This window comes from Microtus pennsylvanicus, chromosome 2, assembly GCF_037038515.1.
Source record: "Microtus pennsylvanicus isolate mMicPen1 chromosome 2, mMicPen1.hap1, whole genome shotgun sequence".
Lineage (NCBI taxonomy): Eukaryota > Metazoa > Chordata > Mammalia > Rodentia > Cricetidae > Microtus > Microtus pennsylvanicus.
In genome coordinates, this window is record NC_134580.1 from 23,450,763 (window position 1) to 23,477,640 (window position 26,878).

Below are 26,878 nucleotides of genomic sequence, written 5' to 3' on the forward strand. Positions count from 1 at the left end.
GGAAGCTTAAAGCTAAGCAGTTATCCAAAAACCTGACCCCGAACTCTTGTCAAACAGTGGGACAGAAGAGAGAAACAGATTTTTATTTATTTATCATGTAAGTTTCCACTTGGAGTGGGATTCGGGGTTAAGAGAGAAGGAAGTTAAAAAGAGTTCCTCCATCCTAGGATATTTTAGCAAATAAAAAAAGTTTAGAAGACATGAAAACATCAACATGAAACTTATTGTATTTGTCCATGGATTTTTCTTCTTATTTGCAATTGAGAGTTTATTTAAATATTAAATCATTCTCATACATATATTATTGAACTATACATTTTTCCCCAATCCCCTGGCTTCCTCTCCCCTCCCCTTCAATCCTCTCCTGAAGTCCCCATGCTCCCAATTTACTCAAGAGATTTTGTCTTTTTCTACTTCCCATATGGATTAGATCCATGTATGTCCCTCTTAGGGTCCTCATTGTTGTCTAGGTTCTCTGGGGTTGTGATTTGCAGGCTGGTTGAAATTATGCTCTTTACTTTAAAAAATAATCCTTTCCACTACTCCCCAATTATTATCTCTGGGAACAAGGTCCATGAACTGTCTGTGAGGGCTGGAGAGATGGCTCAGTAGTGAAGAGCACTGGTTGCTCTTTCTGAGGGCTCAGGTTCAACTCCCAGCACCAGCAAGGCAACTTGCAACTGTCTGTAACTTCTGTTCTAGGGGATCTGCTACCCTCATACAGACAAACATGCAGGAAAAATGCCAATGTATATAAAATAAAAATAAATTTGTAAAAAAACAGTCTGTGAGTATCCGTTGATTGAAGGGCTTGGCAACACTCCAGCATTGTGCTGAATTGGAATGCCATGCCACCTTGCGTATTTCTCAAGCCGAACACTGGCTATGAAGTGAGATTGTCTTAGATGTCCTAGACTATAAAACTAGCAGTGCACACTTGGACTTATTACAGATGTATTTAAATATCTGATGTATAGCAAAGGGTCTTTTACTTGTAACTTTTATTGCGAAAGTGACCTTTTATCATTTTATAGCTAATTAAGAATGCAGCTGTGCTAGATAGAATGGCCCTAAAATAGCGACCTGGCAGTCTGGTTTTTATTACCACTTTTTGCCATAAAATAAGAAAACATATGGTCCTGAACACAGTGGGCTTCTTTCTGAGTCTTGTCAGAACAAAAAGGAATCTGGCTGGGTTCAGTGATCCCAGAAATCCTCTCAAAGTGGCACTGTTCAAATAATAACAAAATATGCAGGCTTCAAGAACCGGGGGAACAGCTGTGAGATTCTACACAGCTGCTGGAATAGACCCTTGGCTGCCTTGTCAATTTCGGCTGAAAGATTTTACAGCTGGAGATACTCAGAGGAAATACACAGACTACAAATTTGGAAAATCTATGAGAAGTCTTTGAAGCTCTCATTTTAATGGAGTCACATATGACTATTGTAGAAAATAAGAAAATATTAAACTATATCTAAAGATACTTAATAGAAGTTAACAAAATTGGTAATTCTTTGAAAAAGTCTCCCTGCTTTGAAATCTAGTAAGGATGAATTCACTAGAATATATATTCATTTAAACTTGAACTCTCAGATATATAGCATCATTATAGTTGTCTTTTATAGGTTACACTTTGGAAATCAAATGAGTTTTTTAAAAATTTAAGGCAGACGCCACTGTTTGAGATTATTTTGATTCTGAAATAGTCATTTTAAATATAAAAACATTATTTAACATCAAACCCAAATGAGTTATTTCTTAAGTTAGTAAATTAAAAGTTGTGTGTGTGTGTGCACATGCGCACGTGTGTGTGTCTGTGTGTGCACATGCGCACGTGTGTGTGTCTGTGTGTGCACATGCAGAGTTTGTGTATATGTATGTGCACATGGCTATGGACTCCAGAGATGAATATCAGGGGTCATTTCCTCAACAGCATCCATCTCACTTTTGAGACAGAATCCTTCACTGGTATCTGGGATCACAAATCAGACTAGTTCTTCAGCGACCCACCACAGATCAGTTTGCCTCTGCCTCCCCAGCACTGGAATTGCAAGTCAACATCATACCTTGGTTTTTCCATAGGTCTTCAACTCAATTTCTCATCTTCAAGCAATGGGTCCTTTACTGACTGGCCAACCAATCCCCAAATAAACCCAAAATTTTAAAAGTATGACTAAACGTGGTATAAAACTATGGCTTTTTTGACAACTGAGGGAGTATTCCCAGAATCAATCTAAACTGTCTATGAAAAGAATTATCTTTGTAGGCTCTACAGTCCAAACCAACCTACTGAAATTAGTCTCTAAAATGCCTCTACTGGTTGCTTGCTATGTCCAAGAGATCCCAACTTCCAGTTGTCTCAAACCCCAGATGTCTTAATCTGGTTTCTAATTCAGGGTGGCAGTTGGCTCATTCATAGTTTGGCTTGCCGTCTTCTACTTCTCACCATGGAGATCTACCGGGGGCAGCTGTTCGAAGGGAAAGCAGTTAGTGTTCTTTGAATGTCTAGAATCTTACAGCGTTTGTCAGAAGGGTTCAGTACATGTGACCTACTTTCAATCAATGGTTTTTGCACAAATACCATATAAAATTGCAGGTTACAAAATGAATCATCAGAATATTTGTTTTGATGTGAGCTAAGTGGCTGAAATTTATTTATTTAGAAACCCTGAGTGAGTTACAGGAGAATAACTATCATAGACAATGGAATAAAAGACACTTTGACTAAGAAAGAAGGTTGGAAAACTTACCCATAAGTCTGAGTCTGGGATTCAAGAGATCACTTACCTTTTGGGAATAGGCAACAATTAAAAAATGTGTGCTAGAGATGGGTAAAACCAATCAGACCTCTGTGAGAGGTCTGTGAGAGATTATTAGGGCTGTTGGTGTTGCAACAAAATATCTGTATTTTATAATATCTGTGGTTTTAATATTGTCTACTTTAAAGGCATTGTTAATTTCTAAATATTCCTAGAGATTGTCAATAAGGTTAATGTCACTGTTGTTATTATTGGATCAGATTTTTTAAGAGAGAGTATTGAAAGCAATAATGGAAGGGATTATAGCACATATATCTGTGTCCATGCTGGTGAACATACTCATGGGCACACATGCCACGTGTGGAAACTGATGATAGCACTGGTACTTGCTAAAATTTGTTCTCCTCTTGTTAGAAATAACAGGGATGGTATCTTTGATTTTTGTCTCCTGAATTTCAAGTCTGAAATATTTAATTTATAAAACATTTATTAAAAATATCTTCTGATTTTTTACTATAGAAGCTCATGGAACCATTACAATCAGAGAGACTCTTCTCACACACGTTGAGGAAGGCTGATTCTTGACCCACCCATTGGATCAGGGCCAGAGTAAGAAAATCACCACCGTTACGAAAGTTGTGGGTTGTTTAGTATATTGTTATAGAAGCTAATGTTATCATGAATAAAATATTTTTTCCTTTTGTTATTTTTTATTTCTTCTTTCTTTTTCTTTTGGGAACATTCTGGGTATGGAAGCCAGGGACTACATCTGCTAAATATATGCTCTATTGCTGCATCACACTCCTAGCCTTAAAACTTAATTATTGTGTGGTTGTCTTGCACACTTGAAGAGGCCCTGCACATTACAAGCATTGTAGGAAATCCTGTTACTTTGATAAAGGCTTTATCCATAATATATTATATATATTATATGTATGTCATATAATGTCTAGGCATTATCCAATGCAAAGTACATCAGCAAAGAGAAATGCCTTAGTTACTTTTCTATTGCTGTGATGAAACACAACAACCAGAACAACTTATAGAAGAAATGTTTGTTTGGGGCTTACAGTTCTAGAAAGTTAGAGTCAGTGATGGCAGAGCCAAGGTGTCAGGCAGCAGACCTCTGAAAGCAGCAGCTGAGGGCTCACATCTCAATGAAAAATGGGAAGCAGAGGGAGCTCATTGAAAACTACACATAGCTGTTGGAACTGAAAACCCTTTCCCCAGTGGCATACTTCCTCCAAAATGTCAGCACCTCCCAATCTTTCCGAAGCAGCTTCACCAACTGGGCACCAAGTATTCAAATGTCTGAGACTCATGGGATGTCATCTGCCATGACAAGTCATGTTCATCTTTTTATAACTCAGCTATCATTCCTGCAAAACATCTGCAAGCAAAATAATATGCAATATATTTTCTTTAAGTTGATTGAATTCATTCATTTCATTTATTGTTAAATTGAGAAATGTAATGTGTCTAAATGAATAAATAATCAGATGACCATATAACCATTGCTCAATGGAAGCATTCACGTAGGCAAAGAACAAAACTTTTTCTCTCTCCAAAATGAAGACTTCCTCTTCTCTTATAATAGATGTTAAACTTCCCTCATTTCAAATTTATAAGGAATAAATTTCAAGGTTTGAATGGGATGCTATCTCCAAATATCCCTACTGATAGACATAAACAAACTGTTGTATTGCAATGCAGCCATCACGTTGCCAATATGTGTCCCAGTTTTTTGAGGAGCTAGAAAGAGCAAAACACAAGGAAGAAAATCTGTCTCCACCTTGTATGTGGAGTGAACAATCTCCTGAGATGGATATCATTTCAATTTCCCATTTGGAGTAAAAGCCAAGCCACACAGTTAAACTACATGTGTAGTGCTCTGTTAAAGCTTAAAACCATGTCTCTTATGACACTTCCTGGGCATGTGTCATGTGACAGAACAGCACTCATCCTGATGCAATCCTTTCCAAGATTTCTGAGCATGAAAATTTCTTAGGGCACAGGGCTGTTTGCTAGGGCCACCAGCTCTTGTATGCCAGAGTCTGATTCTACACCTTTACAAAGTCATTTAGAAAGTGAAAAATAGCTGGTGTTTTAGATAGGGTTTCTATTGCTATGAAGAGACATTGTGACTACAGCAACTCTTATAAATTTAATTGTAGTAGCTCTCTTACATTTGGGAGATTTAGTCAATTATTGTCATGGTGGGAAGCAAGCCAGCATACAGCAGACATGGTACTGGGATAGGAGCTGAGAGTTCTTACATCTTGACTCATGGGCAACAGGAAGTGGTCTGTCTCATTGGGCATAGCTTGAACATATATGAGACCTCAAAGCCAGACTCCACAGTGACACACTTCCTCCATCAAGACCACACCTACTCCCATAGGGCACACTTCCTAATAGTACCACTCTCTTTGGTGCCATTTTTTTTCAAACCACCACAGCTGGTGTTCACAATCAGCTGACTGACCCATTAGGTCTCTCCTTTTCCTTCTCAGACTTTCTTGCAGCTAGAGATGACTAGAGTCACTAGATGTATTTGATGAAAATTTGGATGGCAAAGCAGGGTATGAACCACCTTTTCACTTGGTTTTGGCTATTCTTGGTTTTCAGTATGGTTGTGAACATTGATATCTTTTTCAAACAATATTTCACTGTCTATCACCTGGCTTCTTATATTGAACTCCAACAGTTTGATAGGTAGAAGTGGTCTCTTTAATTTCTTAACAATGACCTAACAATGACTCTAGAACTGTAGTACAGCAGGAATGTGTATTTTAAAATATCTTTCAGGACTAACTGGAATGCATCTCAGTGTCTGGGAGCTTGCTTAGCATGCCCGAGACCCTGGGATTAATCTCCAAGACCATAAAAAAGTGACTTCCAACTACTTAGCTAACATCTAGTTCCCTGCATCTACCTAGTTATCTGGATAACGTCAGTTTTTTTAAAAAATATGTTATCTTTCTGACCTGATATTTTCTATCTTTTAAAAACCATCTTTCTCAAAAATCAATTCTGGTAAGTGCTGATGTCAGTCTGTAAATATGCAGTTTAAATTGACTTTTGAGGTATGTACATTTTGAGAGGCATTTCTAGGTTCTCTTCTATTATTCTCTTGCTGCACCACAAATCCTTACATCCACACAAGTCCTTTCCAATAGCAGATTAGGAGAAAGATTCTCAATTTAACAAATTTGAAATGTCGAAAATTCTCAAACCCTTTATTCAGGGTTCCAAATTACTGCTGGAATCAGGGTTTGATCTAGAAAAAGCATGGCAGTCATTTTGTGTGAGAATGGAGAGCTTGTGCTTTGCTTAAAGTTTACAAACAGTTCTCATGTAATTTCTAGTCTTTGTCACTCAGAAAACTTCAGTCCCTAAGTTCTTACAGAAACAGTCTAATAAATATTACATATTAGTTTTGTTTTGCCTTGAAACATTGGGGTTACATATATTAAAAATTAACTGTAGGAAATATTTATTTCCAAAGACAGTTAACTACTATTTGCAAATAGGGGCTGAGGACAATTTTATTTATTTAGAAAAAATAAGTTTGACTCCAAGCTGAAAAAAAGAATAACAAAAAATCCTTAGCAGTCCTTAACCATTGATTATTGGTCTTGTGTACTGTAAAGATTTGTCACTCATAGTGGTTTAATAAGACACTAATTGGCCAGTAGCCAGGCAGGAAGAATAGGTGGGGCAACCAGACTAGGAGAACTCTGAAAAGAGGAGAAGACTAGAGTCAGTCACCAGCCAGATGCAGAGAAAATAATATGAGAACGCCTTATTGAGAAAAGGTACCAAGTCACGTGGCTAAACATAGACAAGAATTATGGGTTAATTTATGTTGTAAGAGCTAGTTAGTAATAAGCCTGAACTAATAGGTCAAACAATTTATAATTAATATAAGCCTCTGTGTGTTTCTTTGGGACTGAATGGCTATGGGACCAGGTGGGACAGAAACTTCTCAATGGTACCCAAATGTTTGGCAAAAAGAAGTAAAACTTGAACAACCTATGGGGGTAAAAACAGTACTTTCAGAATCAGCAAAAGTTCATGGTATGAAAATAAAGAATCCAGTGGATAAGTTAAATGTCAGATTAGACATATCTGAGGCAGAAGTACAGAAGCAGAAAAGAAATCTAGGGGATCTACAGGCACCACTGTAGGAAATACCCATGAACCAAAATAGAATCAGAAAGGTTTAATAGCAGCCAATGAGATTTCCAAAGACAGAAATGGAGACACAGAGAGAGGAATTATCAGAAGACATATTATCACAGAATTTTCTAGAACAGAGAAATGGCACAAATCCTTAGAATTAGAACAGTGTTTTTTTTTTTTTATCCAAACAAGTTTAACTACAAAACTGAGTTTGGGGGCCCATGCTGTGATGCCAGCAGTGGGAGGCTAAGGCAGGAAGTTTCCTACAAGTTTGGGCTACATAGTGAGAGCTTTCTTCATAAAACCTTAAGTACCTACAAACAAAAAGGCTGGCCATAGAGAAATTGCAGAGTACTGAAGACAGAGAAGCTCTTCAAAGCTGTTAGAGGGACTAGAGAGAAGGTGCTGTTCAGTGCACTTTTGTCTTGCACAGGTCCTGAGTTTAATTCCAAGCATCTACATGGTAGCTCCCAGCCACCCACGGCTCCAGTTCCAAGAACTCAAAGCCCTCTTCTGATGTCCCTGGCCCCCAGCCATGCACATGGTATGCATACAGACATACAGGCCAAATATTCATTTGCATAAAAATAAAACAAATTTAAAGTAAGTAGACAAGACAATAAGAGACAATGTTTATCAAAATCAAGTCCATCTTTATTTAATCTTTAAAAACGTGTGTAATAGTTGTCACACTAAATAGTGAAAAAGAAGCTTTAAGGAGCAAAAAGTTGCCCCCCACCACTTCCAGGTAACTTTACACCAGAGATCCCAGAACCACAGTAAGAAAGAACGAGGAGACAACTTGCTTGTCTAAGTGGATACCTCAAAAGAATTAATAAGTGTATACCTTACAAAATTTTCGAAAATATATGTTTATATACTATGGTAGATAACTCTGATTTTAGATTTTTTTAAGTGTGTGTTTGTGTGTGTCAGAAAAAAGCATCAGATCTCCCTGAGCAGGAATTACAGACAGTTGTGAGTCACTACATAATTGCTGAGAACCCAATTGTGGTTCTATATGGAAACAGCAAGTGGTCTAACCTCTGAGCAATCTCTCCAGTCCTCGCAGTGGATAGTCTGTCAATTGGGTGATTTTTGCCATATAACTGTGCATATCTTGAAAAAATTCTAAATAAAGTCAGGGAACAATAAGAAATCACTGATATCAATATTAGCCACTCAGCAAGGCAGAAAGTTCCTCAAAGATTTCGGAATGTTCCAATTTTCAAATTGTATATTCACAGGTTTTAACTTGATTATTTAAAATAATAAACTATCCTGAGTGAGGTAAGCCAGACCCAAAAAGAGGAGCATGGGATGTACTCACTCATATTTGGTTTCTAGCCATAAACAAAGGACACTGAGCCTATAATTAGTGATCCTAGAGAAGCTAAATAAGGAGAACCCAAAGAAAAACATATAGGCATCCTCCTGAATATTAACCTTCATCAGGCGATGAAAGGAGACAGAGACAAAGACCCACATTGGAGCACCGGACTGAAATCTCAAGGTCCAAATCAGGAGCTGAAGGAGAGAGAGCACGAGCAAGGAACTCGGGACCGCAAAGGGTGCACCCACACACTGAGACAATGGAGATGTTCTATCAGGAACTCACCAAGGCCAGCTGGCCTGGACCTGAAAAAGCCTGGGATAAAACCGGACTCGTTGAACATAGCGGACAGGGAGGAATACTGAGAACTCAAGAACAATGGCAATGGGTTTTTGATCCTACTGCGCGTACTGGCTTTGTGGGAGCCTAGGCACTTTGGATGCTCACCTTACTAGACCTGGATGGAGGTGGGTGGTCCTTGGACTTCCCACAGGGCAGGGAACTCTGATTGCTCTTTGGGCTGACAAGGGAGGGGGACTTGATTGGGGGAGGGGGAGGGAAATGGGAGGCGGTGGCAGGGAAGAGACAGAAATCTTTAATAAATAAATAAATTAAAAAAATATTTAAAATATTTTAAGGTATTTTAAACTTTACCAATTTATATACCTATGTAGTTAAAACCAATAATAGCCAGGTGTGCTGGTGCATGCCTTTAATGAAGTCTTTCAGTTATGTTATATAAGACTCAAAGCCTGATCCTCAAGTAAACAGAATTGAAATAACTACGCAATGATAAAAGAAGTAAGACTTGCCTTAAACAAAAGAGCTAAAATCACGGGGGAAGGAAACAGTTGGAGTAAAAAGGTGACTACATAAAACAATCCTATAACAAAATAAATAGTAACAGTGTCATATAAAATGGTCTTATTTATTACTCAAATAAAGCCATAAATGAACAGTAGTGATTGGAAGGGGTCTTTTCTGATGAGGAAGACTAAGCTTCAGGCAGCTCAAGATTAGGCATAAATTATTAATTACAATATTAATGAGCCATTGATTTTGCCCATGTCCTTCAGTTCCTTGCCCCTTGCAGTGTGGTGGGACCATGTGACTGGAAACCGTGTATACCTTGTGACAAGCCTGAAAGTCAGGGTGTGCACCCCTGTTTCCTCTCTCTGAAAAACACAGAGACCAGGAAACAGCATGGGGATGGCAGCAGCAAGAAGCAGTGCAAATGAACAACTACTGAGCCACCGCCGTGAGGACGGATTCACAGACTATAGCACTTAAGCCACAGAGGACTTCGGAGAATCACTGTTGTCAGAAGCCATCAGGGCTTCAGGGGCTCGTGTCAAGGATGCATATCACTTAAGCGGATAAAGCCCTCTAAAGACATTTCAAAAAAGGCACCCCTCTATACATGGAAGCGTGAGAAATTTTAAAAAGCAGGTTCTAGACAGACAAGAACAGAGTCAAGTGCAGCTTCTTGGTAACCATCTTTACTCCAGTAGGATCTGTTTCCTGGCAGCAAGCAGAAGTGCAACCCCTTTAAGAAAGCTTCCTGACAGAATTAGCAGCAAAAACCACATGGCAGTTCTTCTAAAAGGCCCTGCTACCAAACACTTAAATAGTGTTTATGAGCAGCTGGCAGCATTTTTTTTTTTTTTTGGTGGTGGCATGGACCTAGAAACTCCACAGAGTTGTGGCAACAAACCTGGCTTTTGTTTGTACAACTGCCATGAAGCTAGAATGCTCAGTAAGCTAAAGAATGTGGCAGAGCTAGCTGCCAAAGTCAAAGCTTTAATCCTGGTCATGCCAGTTAGCAGATTAAAGACTCATGTGCTCAGAAATATATATATATATATATATATATATATATATATATATATATATATATATATATAAACTATAGGTTTAGATGAAAAAACTCTAAACAGTATACAGTGTATTTAAAAATATATGTAGGTTTGGGAGATAAAAGCAAAAGGGTAAATAAAGTCCTTAAAAAATAAATAGTCAGGCATGGTTGCACAAGCTTTTAATCTCAGCACTTGGGAGTCATAGGCAGGGTGATCTCTATGAGTTTGAGACCAGCCTATTCTACAGAGTGAGATCCAGAGACATATAGAGAAACCATATCTCAAAAAAAATTAAAAATAAAAATAAAAAACAGAGTAAAAACAGAGTCACGTAGAGATAGAAAGTGCACAGAGAATCTAGATATTATATGTTATTGTGTTGTCTTTGAATTGTTTGAATGCTGAGGAAGGAGCAACTGTTGCTAAAAGACATTTGATTATAAATGCTGCTAGATTAATCCAACATATATATTTTGAATATGTCTTGACTTCAAAAATTAAGTCAAAAGATATGTTACCTTGGAGAAGAAGTTTTGTTTTTGTTTCCACAGAAAATGAGAGGCAGTGGAGTCACTCTGGTTTTAAGAAAAAGCAAATTCAATTGAGGAAGACACCCTGAAAATCTTCAATGGGAACAGACGGCCCAGATGATCCAGCATATCAAAGTACCTCTGTTGCATATTTCTTTGAGTTCTACATCCAAAACAGTTTCAAGAATGCTGACTGAGATGATCTAGCCTCACAGAATACTCCAGTCAGGCAGGACTTGACCATAATTCTAAATTTTGTTAGGTCTTCGTCAGATTCTCAGCATTCCTAATCAACAGAAAGTAGCCTAGGAAACTATGCCCACATTCCTACAAATGAATTATATATGTGACCAAGCAGGACAGAAACTTTTATCTACAGATTGATATGGTAGGGTAAATCAAAACACCTAGTTTCTGGGCTGGAAAGATAGCTTAGTGATTAACAGCACTGGTTTCTTTTGAAGCAGAACCCAGGACCAATTCCCAACTTCCACATTTCCATTTATATTTATCAGGGGAACCAATACCCTTTTCTGATCTCAGTTGGCACTGTAAGCATGGTGCAGAGATATACATGCAGGAAACAAACAAAAAAACCAAACAACAACAATGAACTATAAACATAAAATAACAATAAAAGTTAAAAAAAACCCACCAAACAAAAAGTTTAAAAAGGACCACTTATTTCAGACAAAAAACATAATAGTCCTGAGAATGAGCAAGTTTATTGCTACTGCATTGCTTTTATTGACACGATATGATTGCGATGTCATCTAGGGATTCAAGAACACTGGTTTTTTTCTATGACAATTAAATAAAGAAAAGGCAGGAAATAGGTGTTATCAGAAATCTTGGGGAGTCCCAGAAGAGTCGTCATATGTCAGGGTCCACTCTTCGTCTCATTACCAGATATCAACAGAAGCTGGGATGTGGGGAAAAACAGCAGACACCAACAGAAGCTCCAGGGCAGGCAAACTGTAAACACCCTTGCTGCCTTGAAGGTGGGAGGCAAATTAGAGAAGCAGCAGCAAGAATCATGCTGCTGGAGGTTAACACAGCATGGGGGTCAGTTGCCTGAGCAGACAGCCAGTCACACAATGCAAAGGGGAGCTTAAGAAAGTGACTGTGGAAGATTAGAGTGAGTTAGGGAGTTTAAAGGCATACCTAGGCTCTGGCCAGCTAGGAAAGAGACAGATAATTTTTTTTTAATTTTTTTATTGAGTTATACAATGATGGGGGAGAGTCTTCTGGCTTGTGTTAATTTCATTGGCTAAATAAAGAGGCTGCCTTTGCCCTTTAATAGGACATAAAATTAGGTAGGTGGAGTAAACAGAACAGAATGCTGGGAGAAAAAAGCCGAGTCAAGGAGTCGCCATGATTCTCCCCCTCCAGACAGACGCAGATTAAGATCATTCCTGGTAAGCCAGCTCGTGGGCTACACAGATTATTAGAAATGGGTTAGATCGATATGTAAGAGCTAGCCAATAAGAAACTAAAATTAATGGGCCAGGCAATGTTTAAAAGAATACAGTTTCCATGTAATTATTTCGGGTAAAGCTAGCCGTGCGGGCGGCAGGGTGCCGGGACGCAGCCCCGCCGCTCCTAACACAACAATACATTTTTCTGGACTCTCCTCCCTTCCTCCTCTCTCCCCTCTCCTGTGACCCCCACACTCGCAGTTTACTCAGGAGATCTTGTGTTTTTCACCTTGCTATGTAGACCCACGCATGTCTCTCTTAGGGTCCTCTTTGTTGTCTAGTTTCTCTGGGTTTGTGGCCTGTAGGCTGGTTTTTCTTTGCTTTATGTCTAAAAGACACTTATGAGTTAGTGTATATTACATTTGCCTTTCTGGGTCTGGGCTACCTCACTCATATGGTTTTTTTTTTCCTAGATCATTACATTTGCCTCCACATTTTATTGTTTTTTACTGCTGAGTAACACTCCATTGTGTAAATGTACAACATTTTCTTTAACCGTTCTTCAGTTGAGGGACATCTTGGTTGTTTCCAGGTTCTTGCTATTGCAAATAATGCTGCTATGAACATAGTTAAGCACATGTCCTTGTGGTATGTTTGAGCATCTTTTTGGTATATACTCAATAGTGGTATTGCTGGGTCTTGAGGTAGATGTGTACTAATTTTCTGCGAAATCTCCATACTGTTTTCCAAAGTGGCTGTACAAGTTTCCACTCACACTGGCAATGAAGGAGTATTCCCCTAGACACTTAGGGAAATGTTCAACAATTTTACACATCAGAGAAATGAAAGAAATGGTTAATGCCTGTCCTAGTCTGGACTTAAAAAGGCGAGCTGAACCACTTAGTGGCTTGACTTGTATTGACTTCATTAGTGGAAGCAAAGGTATTCTGTCAAGAAACAGGACATTTTCTTAAGGCAGACCTGCCTTCTGTGTGTAATCCTCTAGCCAAATCCCAGATAGGCCCCATTGGATTATTGCATAAGGAAGGAGATAAGAGCATTTTCACACCTAAAGGAAGACTTTATGCTTTACATCAGTTCAAATGCCTTCTGCAAAAAAATCTTCAATAATCATAGGGTTGAAAATACCTTTCCTTTTTCACCATGTCTGTGGATTTGTCTAACTACGCCTTTTATTTCTTTGTTCTCTAGGGGTATTTTTACTGCCATCACTTTAACACATCTTTGCAGATTCTATTTCAGATTGCACCAAGTTCATATTTTCTCTACGTCTTTGAAAATCCTTCTTTCACACAGGTGAGTTAGTAGCTTCAAAGTAGGAGTTGGATAAGCAACAAGAGGAATTCATCTTCACCCAGGTGGAGACCTGAAACAAACCACTCAAATGTGTCACATGTGTTTATGATTATCGCTGCTCCCAATATCCTTAACTCTGGACAACTTGTTTTCGTAAAATAAAAAAAGTAATCATTTCAATTCTGTTTTCTCGGGGTCAAAAAGACATCTCAGCAGGTAAAAGACACTTGCCACTAAGCCTGGTGACCTGAGTTTGACGGAGAACTAATTTCCATAAGGTGTCTTCTGTCCTCCGCATGAGTGGCTCGGTGCTCGAGCACTCACACATATAAGAAAGTATTAAAAGGTAAAAATACATATTTGGTGCGCTTCTTTGGCTGTTGTAAACAAACACTGTTTAATTAGTAGTTCCTTCTGCTTGGCTGGCAAATAAGCTAATTGAAAATTTCTAGAGGCTATATTCTCATTCTCATCCATCCTTTTATCCTTCCTTCCTTCCTTCCTTCCTTCCTTCCTTCCTTCCTTCCCTCCCTCCCTCCCTCCCTCCCTCCCTGTTTCCCTCCCTCCCTCCTTCCCTTCCCTGTCCCTCCCCCCTCCCCTCTGCCCTTCCTTAAATTTTGTGACGAAATCCTAATGTGATGAGAGTTCATTTTGCACTTCTGTATGGACAGGTTTTTCCAGGTTGGGGGATATTGTCATGAGTAGCTGCTTTGTAATATCCATGTAGTACATTGCATTAGCTTTCTACTGTTGATGGAGCATATCAGCACCAATTGGAAACCACACACATTTGTCTGATGCTTCTTAAGGACAAGAAGCTGGTTGGGCTGCCTCCCTCCTGAGGATCTACTTGATAATCTACTGCCCTGCCTTTCCCAGGTTCCAGGAAATCCTGAATTGCTTGGCCCAAGATTCCCAGCCAGTAGGGACCTTACTTTGACCTCTGAACCCAATGAGTCAGCCATTCCTTCCTCTGTTCCTTATTCCTTAGCGTCCTTCTTTAGATTAGAGTCGGTGGCAAGGACACCGAGATATCAGCTCAATTTTTCCATTTCAAAATCATTTCTCTTTAGCAACACGTGCAAATCCTCCCACCCACTTTTCTTCTTAGGTAGGATCTCCTGAGGCCCAGACTGGCCTTGAATTTCCTAGGTAGGCAAGGATCTTCCTGACTTCACCTGCCTGGAGTAGAAATTACATGTGTGAGTCATTGTGCCCAGCTTCACGTGGCACTGAAAATATTAAACCACAACCACTCTACCATCTGAGCTATGTATCAGCCCCTAAGGTCACATTCAGTATGTAAGGTGACATATTCACAGGTTCCTGACATCATAGTGTAAACATAACTCTTACTTTGCCTAGTGTGGTGGTTTAGGTAGCCATGGCCTCCACAGACTCCTGTTTGTGTGTTTGTCCATAGGGCGTGGCACTATGAGGAGGCGTACCCTTTTTGGAGTAGGTGTGGCCATGTTGGAAGAAGTGTGTCACTGTGGAGGCGGGCTTTGAGATCTCATATAAACTCAAGCCACACCCAGTGTGACAGTCTCCTTCTGCGGCCTGTGGTTCAAGATGTGGAACTCTCAGCTCCTCCTCCAGCACGTGTGTGCCTGCCTGCTGCCTTGCTGCGCCATGATGATAACGGACTAAACCTGTAAACTGTAAGCCAAACAATTAAATATTTTGCTTTAGAAGAGTTGCCATGGTTATGGTGTCTCTTCACAGCAATAAAGCCCAGACTAAGACATATGCCATGCATATAACGTCACTGCGTGAAATATAGGCGTTTGCCATTTAATCTGATAGCCAAGGAAACCCCACTCCCCTGTTGAAGCTTACTTTTTCTATTTCTTTCTTTCACCTTTTTATTACAAAGTAAAAAAAAAGGATAAAATGAAATGTCATGCTCAGTGATGTGCATGCCTCATATTTTGCCTGGTTATTATTCAATTCACTGTAACGTGTGAGGCACCATTAGCAGGGCCCACCTCCTATGGTCCCTGGGTCAGCCGCTCAGACCGGCCACAGAAGTAGTTGTCGTCAATGCATGAATGTGTGAACATGGGTGTGTTTCAGTAAAACTTTATCATATTCAAACTCAATTGCATATGGTATTCCTGTTTTTGGAACATTAAAAATATAAACAGATTTTAGTTTGGGGCTCTACAGAGATAGGCCGTGAGTTAGACGTGAGCTGTAAGGATCTGATTCTTTCGGAGGTTTGGCACCCTGCACTGATGGATGCCTGTGGCTGTGTCTAGAATTCCTGTTCTCCACCACTGCTCACCATCCCTTAAACCTGAATGTAATGAACTGATCTCACAGCACTGCAAGGGAGGCAGGGAAATTCAGGTTTGCTCGGTCCTGAAAAGGGGATGGCGAGCACCAGTGTTTCCTTGCTTTTGTTTTTCTTTTCTTTTGTTGTTGTGTTTTAATAATAGCATGCTCTGTCTAGTGACCAGATGGGATTTTCATTTCTCCCTCTCCCCTCTTCACACACAGATTACATTTAGTCTTAAAGTTCATCCCAGAGTTTTTGGGGCTTGGGACAATCAGTTGTAGCTCCTCATGACTCTGTGGCATATGATTTTCATATCTACCCCTGTCAACCACCATAGAATGGTCACATTAAGAAAGGGAATACAGAAACACAGTGGTTACTTCTTAGGATAATCCCTGTGGGCAGGGGGACATCCTTGGTGCCTGCTTCACCAGCTGTCTTAAGGGAGACTTTTTCACAGGCTCCCATTCCCTCGCTGACTCCATCTCCTGGGAGGCTGGTTCTTTCTTGTCTCATATCCTCCTTGATGCATCTGGAGTATTCTATGGCTTCCTTGAGGCTATACTGCTGTGTGCACCCTCCCTCACCAAAGATTATTTCAATGCTCTGTAGTTACTTTCTTCAGGCCACCCTCGTGGTTGTATATTATATGCAATTTCCATATTTCAAAAAGCACCAGGGACTGAGAAGATAGTTGGGTCCATGAAGTGCTTGCCTGACAAGCAGAAGGACCTGAGTTTAACCCAGGAATCCAAGTGGGGAAAGAGAAAAAACAAGCCAGGTGTAAGGGCATGCATTTGGAATCCAGTGCTGGGGAGTGGAGACAGGATTCCTGGCCAATCAGACTAGATTACTTAACCAGCTCTGGGCTAGTGATGGACCCTGTCTGAAAAGAAGAAAAATGAAAAAGAAAGTGACTGACACCCGAGAAATGACACCCGAAGTTGTTCTGTGACCTCCATGTGCACACACCCTCACCAAACACCAACGAACATCCACTATGCGTGTGCAAATAAACACACATGCACACATGTGAGCACACACACACACACCTACAACCAGCACCACACCTGGCTCTTCTTAGGTCCCTTTCTTCTCCTCTTGTCATGTCATCTTTTCTGCACAACCACATCACATGGTGACATCTCTCAGAGAGCACTTATCAGAGCTGAGCAGCTGCCCAGGCTATGTTTTGGGACCTGCAGAAGTGGGTGCATTTTCCTGAAGCTGGAGAAGTAGCTCATTTGGCACAGTGTTTGTCGAGCATGAACAAAGCCCTGGGTTTTATATCCGGCACGACATAAATTGGGTGTGATGTTAATGCCTGTAAAATGTCAGCTGCATTTGGGAGGCAGAGACAAGGGGATCAGAAGCCCAAGGTTAACCTCAGCTCTGTAACAAGCTTGAAATCAATCTGGTTTACATGAGAGCTTGACTCATGAAAAATAAAAAAAATAAAAAATTTCGATGCAGTGAGAAAGGAACTTCTGATAATGCTGTGCCAGCAATAATTCGGTAGGCAAGCTTTATGTTTATGGGATGGTAGCTTTTCGGGAAGAGGCTGCAAAACAAAATTTGTAGTAGACGCTAATTAGTGCCATCTGCATCCAGCAGGGAATTCTGAGAAAGAGATGAGTGAGGGAGTCTACCACCAAGCAATCGGAAATGACCAAAAAAATAATGTCCAAAAATTTCTTATCTGTTTTATCACCCAATTTGATATTTGTAGGCAGGTTTATTCACAATCTCAAACTCTGCTCTTTGGGAAGTAGTTAGAAAAAGCAATTTAAAGTTCCAAACCCAAGGCTTAAGAATATATGTAAAATGTGGAGTTGGAGAGATTGCTAAGAGGTTTTTCATGCATATTGATCTTTCAGAGGACCAGAGTTCAGTTCTCTGCACCCAGGTCAGGCAGCTCACACTGCATATAAATCTAGTTCCAGGGGATCCAATGGAAACAAAATATCATGTGTTATAACCCCACACAGACATGAAAACACATAGATATACCTCTTTAAATATGTATGTACATATATTTATAAATTTATAGTTGTATATCATATATATATTTAATAGAGTAGAGTAGGATTGAAAAGGTAGAGAAACACTAGAATTTAGGATGGAGCACACTAAATTTAGCTTCAAATAGAGAGCAAGTTTCACTGAACTTCAGCTCTCAGAGGACTGAGCCGAAACTCCCACAGGAGCTCTTGGGATTCTCTCAAGACTAGAGCTGCCCAAGAGAGGTTAGCCAGCCACCAGGACATAATGGAGTGGCTGTAGGCACTAGAAAATAGCGAAGGAAGATTAACAGACAGCTGACACCCTCTCTGTCTAGAGTACCTTGTCATAACGTATGAAGTATGAGACTAGAACCTAGGGAGAAGGCCTGTTTACCAGCGCTAGCACCGCCGTTTGTATTCACAATTTCTCCCTGTTCTTGATCGGGACTTACTGTAGCTTTCTGAGTTAGGCATAGTCAAGAACAGCTTTTCAATTTCTTTTGTTTTGTGTAGAGCAAAGCAACATTTGGATACAAAGTTTGAACACATGGTTTTCTTTACTTTGGGCCTTGTCAAATGCTCACAGGATTCAACAAAGAATTTCTATGTTTATATATAAGAGGCAATAAAGTATAAAATAAAATAAAGAAATGGAATCACCAATAGACCATGAGTGTTGTCATTTCAGCTTCCCCAGGGAACTTCACGAGACCCAAGCGAGCTGGAACGCACCATCATTTGAGGAAGGGGACGAGTGAGAGGCCGCCTAAGGGGCTCCTGCCATCCTCAGTGTTTTCTCAAGCAGGTCACTATGAATGCTGTCCTTGCATCGGAACCACACTCAAACAGTTTCTCAAAGGCTTGCTGTAGAACCACTCAAATATTGCTCTCCCTGGTAGAAGGGCAGGATGGTTGTTCTTCAAGGTTAAGGGTGATGGGATGACCCCTGCCTGAGGTCATAGTGCTTTAAAAAGCACAAGACACATCAAGCAAACAGCAACAGCTCCGTTGCCTTGTTCATCACCCCTTGGTGATGTGACCTCTTAATGTGTCCTTGTCGTTGTGTGAGAACTTCAAGGCTACACTTGCATTTCTATGGGCCAGGCTTTGCACTTCAAATGTTCCAAATTGCTAAAATAAAATCAAGCTGTTTTATTCATAGCAGAGCAAAGATATCTTCCTTAGGAGTTTCTGTGAGAATTGATGAAATGATGTACAAAGACCTGTGCTTAGAAATGTGTTTACTATAAATGAAACACCAAATTACCAGAAAAATTCAATTTGAAATAGAAAATACATGCTATTGGATTCTTTATGGAATAGTAACATGCCACAGAACAGAATATGATTTTACACAGAGCTGGATCAGCTCCTAGAAGGATGATTTCATAAACACACTTGGGAGGATATAATTTGAATCTAAATGTATTCTTATTTAGCATTTTACAGTCTTATATGAATTTCAAATATTTCAGAAGAGATTGCTTGGCGGATTGGGAGAAGTGTACTTTTCTTCTCCGTGTGGACTGAAAGGTCCAGCGGGTGAGTCCTGAGTTCAGTTTTGGCTCTAAAGCAGATAGATGTTTGACTGAAGGACGCCCTCCAAGAGCGCGGAGTTGGATTCTGGATGTGATGTGCTAGCAGCAGGAAATCTAGAAAAACACAGCCGAGTTCTTTTGCGAGAACCAAACTACCCAGAGAAAGTAAATACTCACAGAGAGTTCTGGAAGGATCTTTGAAAAGCAGTTTGTCACTATGGCCAGGTAGGTGAATCAGTGCTAAAATCCCGTAAAGGAAGATAAAATGTAAGGAAAACAGATTTTTGGATGAGTGTCCAGAATAACTGGAATAGAGGATTCCAATGACAATTTTGTACATTTCTGTATAAGCAACCAGTTGGCAAGACAATAATCCAAAACTTGAAGAAATATGAGGTAGCAATATGATTGAATGACGCCAACAACAGTTGTTTATAACAGGTCCACAGCATGATGATCCAGCATGAAAGGTACTGTCTGTGCAAGCCTCGTGACCTAAGTTCAAGTCCCGGAACCCCCAGTGAAGGAGAAAACTGACCTATGCAAGCTGCCCTGACACCCCTGCCTGTACCTTGCCCACATGGAAGCTTTCTCACATGCTCACCACATTCGACACACAATAACAAATAGACTTGAAAATTAAAAGTTATAATAAATAATCCGTAACAATATCTTGAGGACAGCACTCGCTGTCAAGATGGGTCAAAGAATTTCCAATAATTGTGCAGGGGTATTTATCTGATTTACAAAATTAACACATTTTACAAGGATGAACCTAGCATGCAAGTAGACACAGTGTCTACAGAAATGGACAAGTCACAGATGACAGAATGAACACCTGGAAATCTTTACCCCACGGTAACTGTAACCTTGGAAAAAACTCTATTGTTCTTGTACTGCTATGGGAAGTGGCATTTTGTGATATTTAGTCTTCTTTCCCGTTTCTTCCTTTAATTGGATCTTCTGGAATGCTAAGTCCTTTTGGTTCTCATTCTCTCATCATCGTAGTTCAAACCACTAGCATTTCGTCAGAAATCCTGTCACATGAATGTGCTTCTGCATCCCGCCTCCCGCACTTCTCCCACCCCGTCTGTTTTCTACCCAGCAGCTATGATGGTGTGTCGGAATGTGGCACTGCTATGGTTAAAGCTCTCTGGTGTCTCCCATGGCAACAAGAGAAACACATAACCCTAAAGTAGTCTGGGGGAACCTGGCATGGGCATCGTTCACTGTCTCTGACCACATTCTCTATATGCATTCGGCTTGCTTGTTCCATAAGGCAGGTACAGGCTGTGGTCCAGCATCAGTCCTGTACACACGCCTCTAGGCTTGTCATTTCCCACCTCTAAGGATGCTCTCAGTCTCTCACCTCATTCAAGTGTTTCCTCCACTGTCATTCTACGTCCAGACCAGTTTCTGATCATCTCTTCTATCCTATGACCTCTGTCTAAATTCTCCTTCGTAGTCTTCTTTACCATGTGATATTGAGCCTATTTTTCCTCTCCTTCCTGTAAGGGCATGTGTTGCATGAGCAGACAGGAAGTGAATGCTGTAGTCTAGTGTCACATGCTCACTGTGTGCCTGGATGCTCTCTCTTTTCCATAGTGCCTCAGTGCATAGGCATCCTTCACAGTGTCTAGGCCAGTATCTGGCATAATGTGGAACATCACTAAAAGAGACTTACTGAATCCAGGCTTATAGTTTTCTCCATAGGGTCGTAAATCATCATTATATAGATATGATTCTTTATTTGGAAAATAAATTAAACTTTTTTTTATTTTTCATGCTTCTTCATATGTATTGCTGTGGTTTTTGTTAAAGAGATAGAAAACAATCTTAAACTAAACCATCACTTCTAATCTGTACATAGTTAAACTCTTATTTCATACTGCTTTTCGAAGCACCAGTCACTGTAAGTGCTCCATTTAGATAAGACAACATGTTTTAAATGCAAAATTTTACAAATGAGAGTCACATATTTTGCCATTTGTCACTCAGAACAAAGATGAATTTCAGGATCTGTCATGTAAACGATCTATGAAAAATGACTCAACTCAGCGCAAAGACAGAGGTTTGGGAGTTTGTCCTGTGGCAAACAGAATCAAAACAAGCAATGCCCATTCAGACTCTCCTGCAGCAAAGGCTCTGGAGTCATCACAGTTCAGGCCCTCTTGCCGGCAGGCCAGTTATTGATGGGGTGATTACCCTGCAAAGAGGTGTCAATTCCTTTTTGGAAGACACGGAATTCCAATGTGGAAACAGCACACCAATACTGAAGGGTCCTATGGAGCAAGGTACCTGCTCCACCACAGAAGGGAGTCGCACAGAGCAGGCAGAATGTTCTGGGAGCCAAAGCAATCTCCTATTGCTTTCAAGGATCATTTCAGCTCTAACCTCTTGAACATAAATTTACTGTTGTTCAATGAATGCTCTGCACTTGTAAAAACAAAACAAAACAGAAGTCTTTTTCTGGGGGAAAAAAGGCGGTTGTTTCTAATGCTTTTGCACTAGGTCAACGGAGCTGGGACCACACACATCTGGGATTTGCGGCCCTTGAGAGTACCTCTTAACTCATCAGTAGCAGGGAGTGTGGATAGATGAGAACATGCTTAGTGAGTGGAAGCTCATCTTTTATTCAGCACATGTAGCTTAAACTTTGTTCAACTGAATAATTTCGGCTCTCCCGCAATCCAGAGTATCGACTGCTGTTTCAGAGTGTTGCGGCCTGGTTCATTCTGCAAAGGCAATTACAGCGTCTCAACTTGGGGACAGACAGCCAAGTTGTTGAAAAGACAAAAGGGAATGCTGCTTGGGTGAAATCAGACAAACAGGTGACTCTCTTTGCCAGTGTGAAAAACAAAGCAAAAGGGCAATATGGCAGTCATTAGAAACGGGAGGAAGAAGTATGATACAATCCAATGTATGTTAGTTACTGGCTAACTGTATGTGAATGATCTCGGGAAAGGGAAATGAGCGAAGGGTATTGATATAGTGAGGACGACTGCTCCCGCGGCTTCATGCTCAAAGAGCCAGGTGCCTTCAGCTTCACTGCATGACATTTTGTTCTCACAGTCTCAGAACGCTGGCATAGCTCAACCAGGGCATCTTCCCCAATTAACACAGAGTGAGAAACAAGGCATTAACCGTCTCTTTTTAAAGGTAGGATGTTTGTAGGGAACAGTTAATTATTGTTTTCAGGGTTCTGCAGATAAAACAATAACCTCCCTGGGGCCTGCTTTTACAGATCTCAAAGGGGGTGATCACTCTGAATGGTCTCACTGAATTGGCAGAGATGAAAGGACAGTCAGTCCTCTTGTCCTCCCCAGTGCTGGGAGCTTTATTTCCCTTGGCGATCTATGGCAAGCTGGGATCTGCCAAGCACCAGTAGGCTTATAGACTTAAGTAGACATAAAAATGACTTAACATACGGGATTCCAGGCTTGCTCCTTCTAGAAAGATGTGTGTAAATATAAATAAATAATTGAGTAAAATAAATAAATAAATAAATAAATAAATAAATAAATAAATAAATAAATAAATGAGTATATCCGTAGTTGCATGTGTAAATGTGGTCACGTGCAAATGCATACACACACACACACACACACACGCACACACACACACTTCGTATTCTCATAAAAACAAGCAAAATAAGATGTTTCAGGAGATTTCAACAGAGAATCTCAATTATATGCAATAACTTTTTTTGTTGTGGTTGTATTTTCGAGACAGGGTTTTTCTGTGGCTTTAGAGCCTGTACTAGAACTAGCTCTTGTAGACCAGGCTGGTCTTGAACTCACAGAGATCTGCCTGCTTCTGCCTCCCGAGTGCTTGGATTAAAGGCATGAGCCACCACCGCCTGCCTGTAATAAAATTATGTAAAACCTTTTGCTTAATATTCACTCTCCCGGAAACTAAACTGCTGTCTAGAGGCATGGTGGACATAAGGAGGGAAACCTTACTGACGATTTTGAAATGAAATATAAGCAAAATGCAGGACAGCGTCAAGAGACTTAAATCTTTAAAAGTACACATGCAGTAAATACTTCTTACGACACAGTTCTTAGCTATTTGTACGTTTCCCCTGCTCGGCTCACACGGGTTTTTCCACAGCAATGAAGAGGTGGTCGCCAAAAGCAGCTCCACCACCTCTGCTCTGTGGCTCAAAGTGCTCATTGCCTGTCCACCTCCATATCTTTCCCTACTGAGAAGTAGCTCTGTGCACGGACTTTGACAACGCCTGCGCTTCCTTCCACACCACACTCACGAGAACGAAACCCCATGGCATTAGCTTGCTCAATGGCTATCAGCTTGCCTATGCTGCTGTCTTCTTCAGAGTCCAGTGAATTAGATTAGTGTGCGATATAATGATTCCTTCTGATCCCGAGAGGGTGTTACTTCTTGAAGGCCTTCCCAACCTTCACACACTCCTCTCTTGATGATAGAATTCTGATAGGAAGCAGATGCCGTGGACTGTGGCTATTGAAAGATTTTAAAGGGACCATTTATAAAAATGTGAGTTGAAACACGGAAGGCAATAAGAAAAGAAGCAGGTATCTCTCAAGGATGTAACAGCTGTCAGACAAAAGGAGAAAACAGGTTTTCAGAATCTAAAGTGGGTGGCTGAGGTGAGAGAGAACCACCTATTAAAAAATGGAGCCTTTAGTAAAAGTGACAGAGTCCATCACAATGACTATAGGGTAGGAGGGGACCCAGTGCTCTTAGTGTCCCCAACTGTGATGTGATTGACTCAAAATGAGAATCCAGAAGAAAGAGAAGCCAGTAGCCTTTTCTGTAGAAAATCCCCCGCCCCCCCCCCCCCCACTAATGAGCACTAAGGACCACAGAAGTGAAACAGAAGGTCCAGAGATGGACTGAGGCGTCCATCCACCTCATCCAAGACTTAGACACAGAGCTGAAGGAAAATGACCTTTCAACACGGAACTAACACAGTGAGTGTTCGCCATCAGCGGAACGAGAAAGAGACTCATATTTTAAACCCGAAAGCAGGACAAAGAAGACGCCAACTCATCTGGGATAAGGTAAGAGAAATAGTTATTTTATTTTGCACAGGAACAAGCTTATACCGAACAAATTCAACCAAATAATATCGAGTGCAGTAAAACAAGGGACTGGGGGTGACTTCCTGTTAGAAAATGTTACGCAACCATGCCTGCGCGTTAATTTTAATCATTACAATAGCTTGTTTCAGATTTCAGAGTGCACTGTACAGATGCGTCAGCTTCTTGGCTTGTGGAATATAACTCGCTTGCTGCCTCAGCTTTGACTCTTTCAGTGAGGAACCTCGACGATTCAGGAAGACTCTGGGCTAGAAGACCACGTCCTGCCACCGCGGAGCTAGCGGCTTTCTCAGACCTGACAGGCTTAGGCGTCTTATCCAGGGGTCGGGATGTCTCAGTCCACACCCATTCTTCTACAAGATGAAGCCAGGCAGAGTCAAGGCAGAATTGTCATCTAGTTTCCTCAGAGAATGTCCTCAAGCTTCACAAATCTCATAATTGACATCCATCTACCCAGCCATTAACAAAGCTGCACTGGCCCGGGCGCACATCACTTTTTTTTTCTTTTTTCGTTTTTTTGGTCTTTTTAAGTGAAAGAGCATTCTTTTAAAAGATACTCCCTGGAGGCAGCGAACGCCCGTCACAGCTCCTGAAGGCACTGTGGATCCACTGAGCAGCAGACATGGCCGTTCTGGAGAAAATAGTGGAAAGGAAAGCAGAGTGTGAGTTTTCAAATCATTCCCGGAGTCCCACACTTCTCGATTAGCACGACTAGCAGGTGTATACGGGACGGTGTTATTTCTGAAGTCCTGAAAACCTCATAAGCAAACTGTTCCTAAGAGTGTTTCTTCGGATGCCGTCATTGTGCTCACAGGCATGCTCTCTCTTGGTTCACACCTGTTCCTTTGTTTACTCACAATCCGTGTTGTGAGAACTGAGTTAGCAAAGCAGACCCACTCCCCGGCCACAAGACATGACTCACACCTTCCTGGGAGGGGAATGCAGTGTAAGAGAAATTATGGAAAGTGCTGGAAAAGTTTAGGAGAAAATGTTTGGATCCTCTTAAAACCCACGTTCTCATTCTATTCTTCGGTGCAGCAGTATGAGGAGATGAAACATTTGGGAAAGTTAGTTAGGGTATGAGGGTGGGGCCCCGTCTGCCATAATCTGAGGTCTCAGGAGGTATGCACCAGAGGATCAGGAGTTCAAGGTCAGCCTCAGCTAGAGTTCAAGGTCCATAGTAAGATGAAGGCCAGCCTAGGCTATATGAGATATGGAGGAAAATGGAAACATGAGCGCTCTTCCTCTCTCTCTCTCTCTCTCTCTCTCTCTCTCTCTCTCTCTCTCTCTCTCTCTCCTCCCTACTTGCTCTCATGTGAGGATACAGTAAGAAGGGCGCCTGGGAGAGCAGGAAGAATGGCTTGCCAGACTCTGGTTCTACTAACACCCTCATCTGGGACTTTGAGCTACGAGGAATACATTTCTGCCATCTATGGTGTCCAGAGCTGAAGGTGTTCTGTTTTAGCTTCAGAAGAAATATGTTAGGTGGTGATGAGATAACGAAAGCCCTCTCCTCAGGCTGGTGCCCAGGGTAGACCTCCTGAAGAGGTGACAGTCAAGCCGAGAGCAGAGGACAGGAGCAGGAAAAGAAGGCCCCACACACGAGGAGCTGCAGAGGGCATTGCAGTGATATATACACACCAAAATCCTGAACATCTACATTGAATAAGAAAGAACTAAAACATGACCTAAGTGGGAAATTTAAGTTGGGGAAACTTAGGAAACAGTGTGAAGCTGAAATGGTTGGGCTAGGCAAGAGAGAGACAGATGTGCAAAATTACTTATTACACTAAGGTATCAAAATAGTATAACTGCTAAGAAGTAAAGCCTCTCCCTCCTTCGCTTCCTCCAAAGGTCTCTTTTTCTAGCTAAGTAATGGTATTTGCTAAGTAACCTGCAATTGTCACGTTAAGTAACATGCAATTGCCACCTTAATCGCAGGAAGGAAAAACCCTTACACATTAGGATGGCGCACTCTGCCAGACATCTGGCCACGTGTCCTAAACACATTCCCTAATTTCACCCTCTTTTCATTGCAGCGGAATCACCATTGACCGTCGCTCTTTTCAATTCAGAAAGCAGAGAACAGAGAGGTTAAACTCCTGTTCAAAGTCACCCAGTTAATACGTGACAGAGCTGGGGTCAAAGCAGGTTAGTCTGTGTCTAATACTCGTCTCTCTTCTAGGTTTTCTGTCAGACAATGACTTTGGGTGGTAGAAAGGATAGTATGTATTATTAACACGACAAAAATAAAAAGTAATTTTTCAGAAGGTATTTTACTGTTCTAGCCTTTGCAGAAACATTCAGATGGGGAAACTAGTCTATAATGAAGCCGAGTGACACCTGGTAAAGCCAGTCCTCATCCTCCCTCGGGTATTTGACAGACAGAGTTCTTGTTCTGGTCCCAAGACAGAGTCACCCTCTTTTGAGCCAGTAGTAACACTTCCAGTGGATATCAAGCTCAGAGGTGGAGGTTTTCTATCCATAGCCTTGTTGCTAGGTTACACATCAGTTTCTCAAACTGTGTGATTTTGAACAGACTGGTGGGGAATTTGTGGCAGCATCCCTCATTG

General features: G+C 41.0%; 1 protein-coding gene across 4 annotated transcripts in view; it reads right to left on the reverse strand.

The window, feature by feature from the left end:
* Positions 1-24,262: 24,262 nt before the first annotated feature.
* Nell2 (neural EGFL like 2) overlaps positions 24,263-26,878 on the reverse strand; it is a 315,760-nt gene continuing 313,144 nt past the window's right edge. For 3 of the 4 annotated variants that reach the window (XM_075960452.1, XM_075960454.1, XM_075960451.1), the window contains one exon: positions 24,263-24,936. In XM_075960452.1, coding sequence (XP_075816567.1) covers positions 24,886-24,936 — 51 coding nt within the window. In that variant the 3' untranslated portion in view covers positions 24,263-24,885. The remainder of the gene's footprint in view (positions 24,937-26,878) is intronic. The other variant, XM_075960455.1, reaches the window with a different exon arrangement.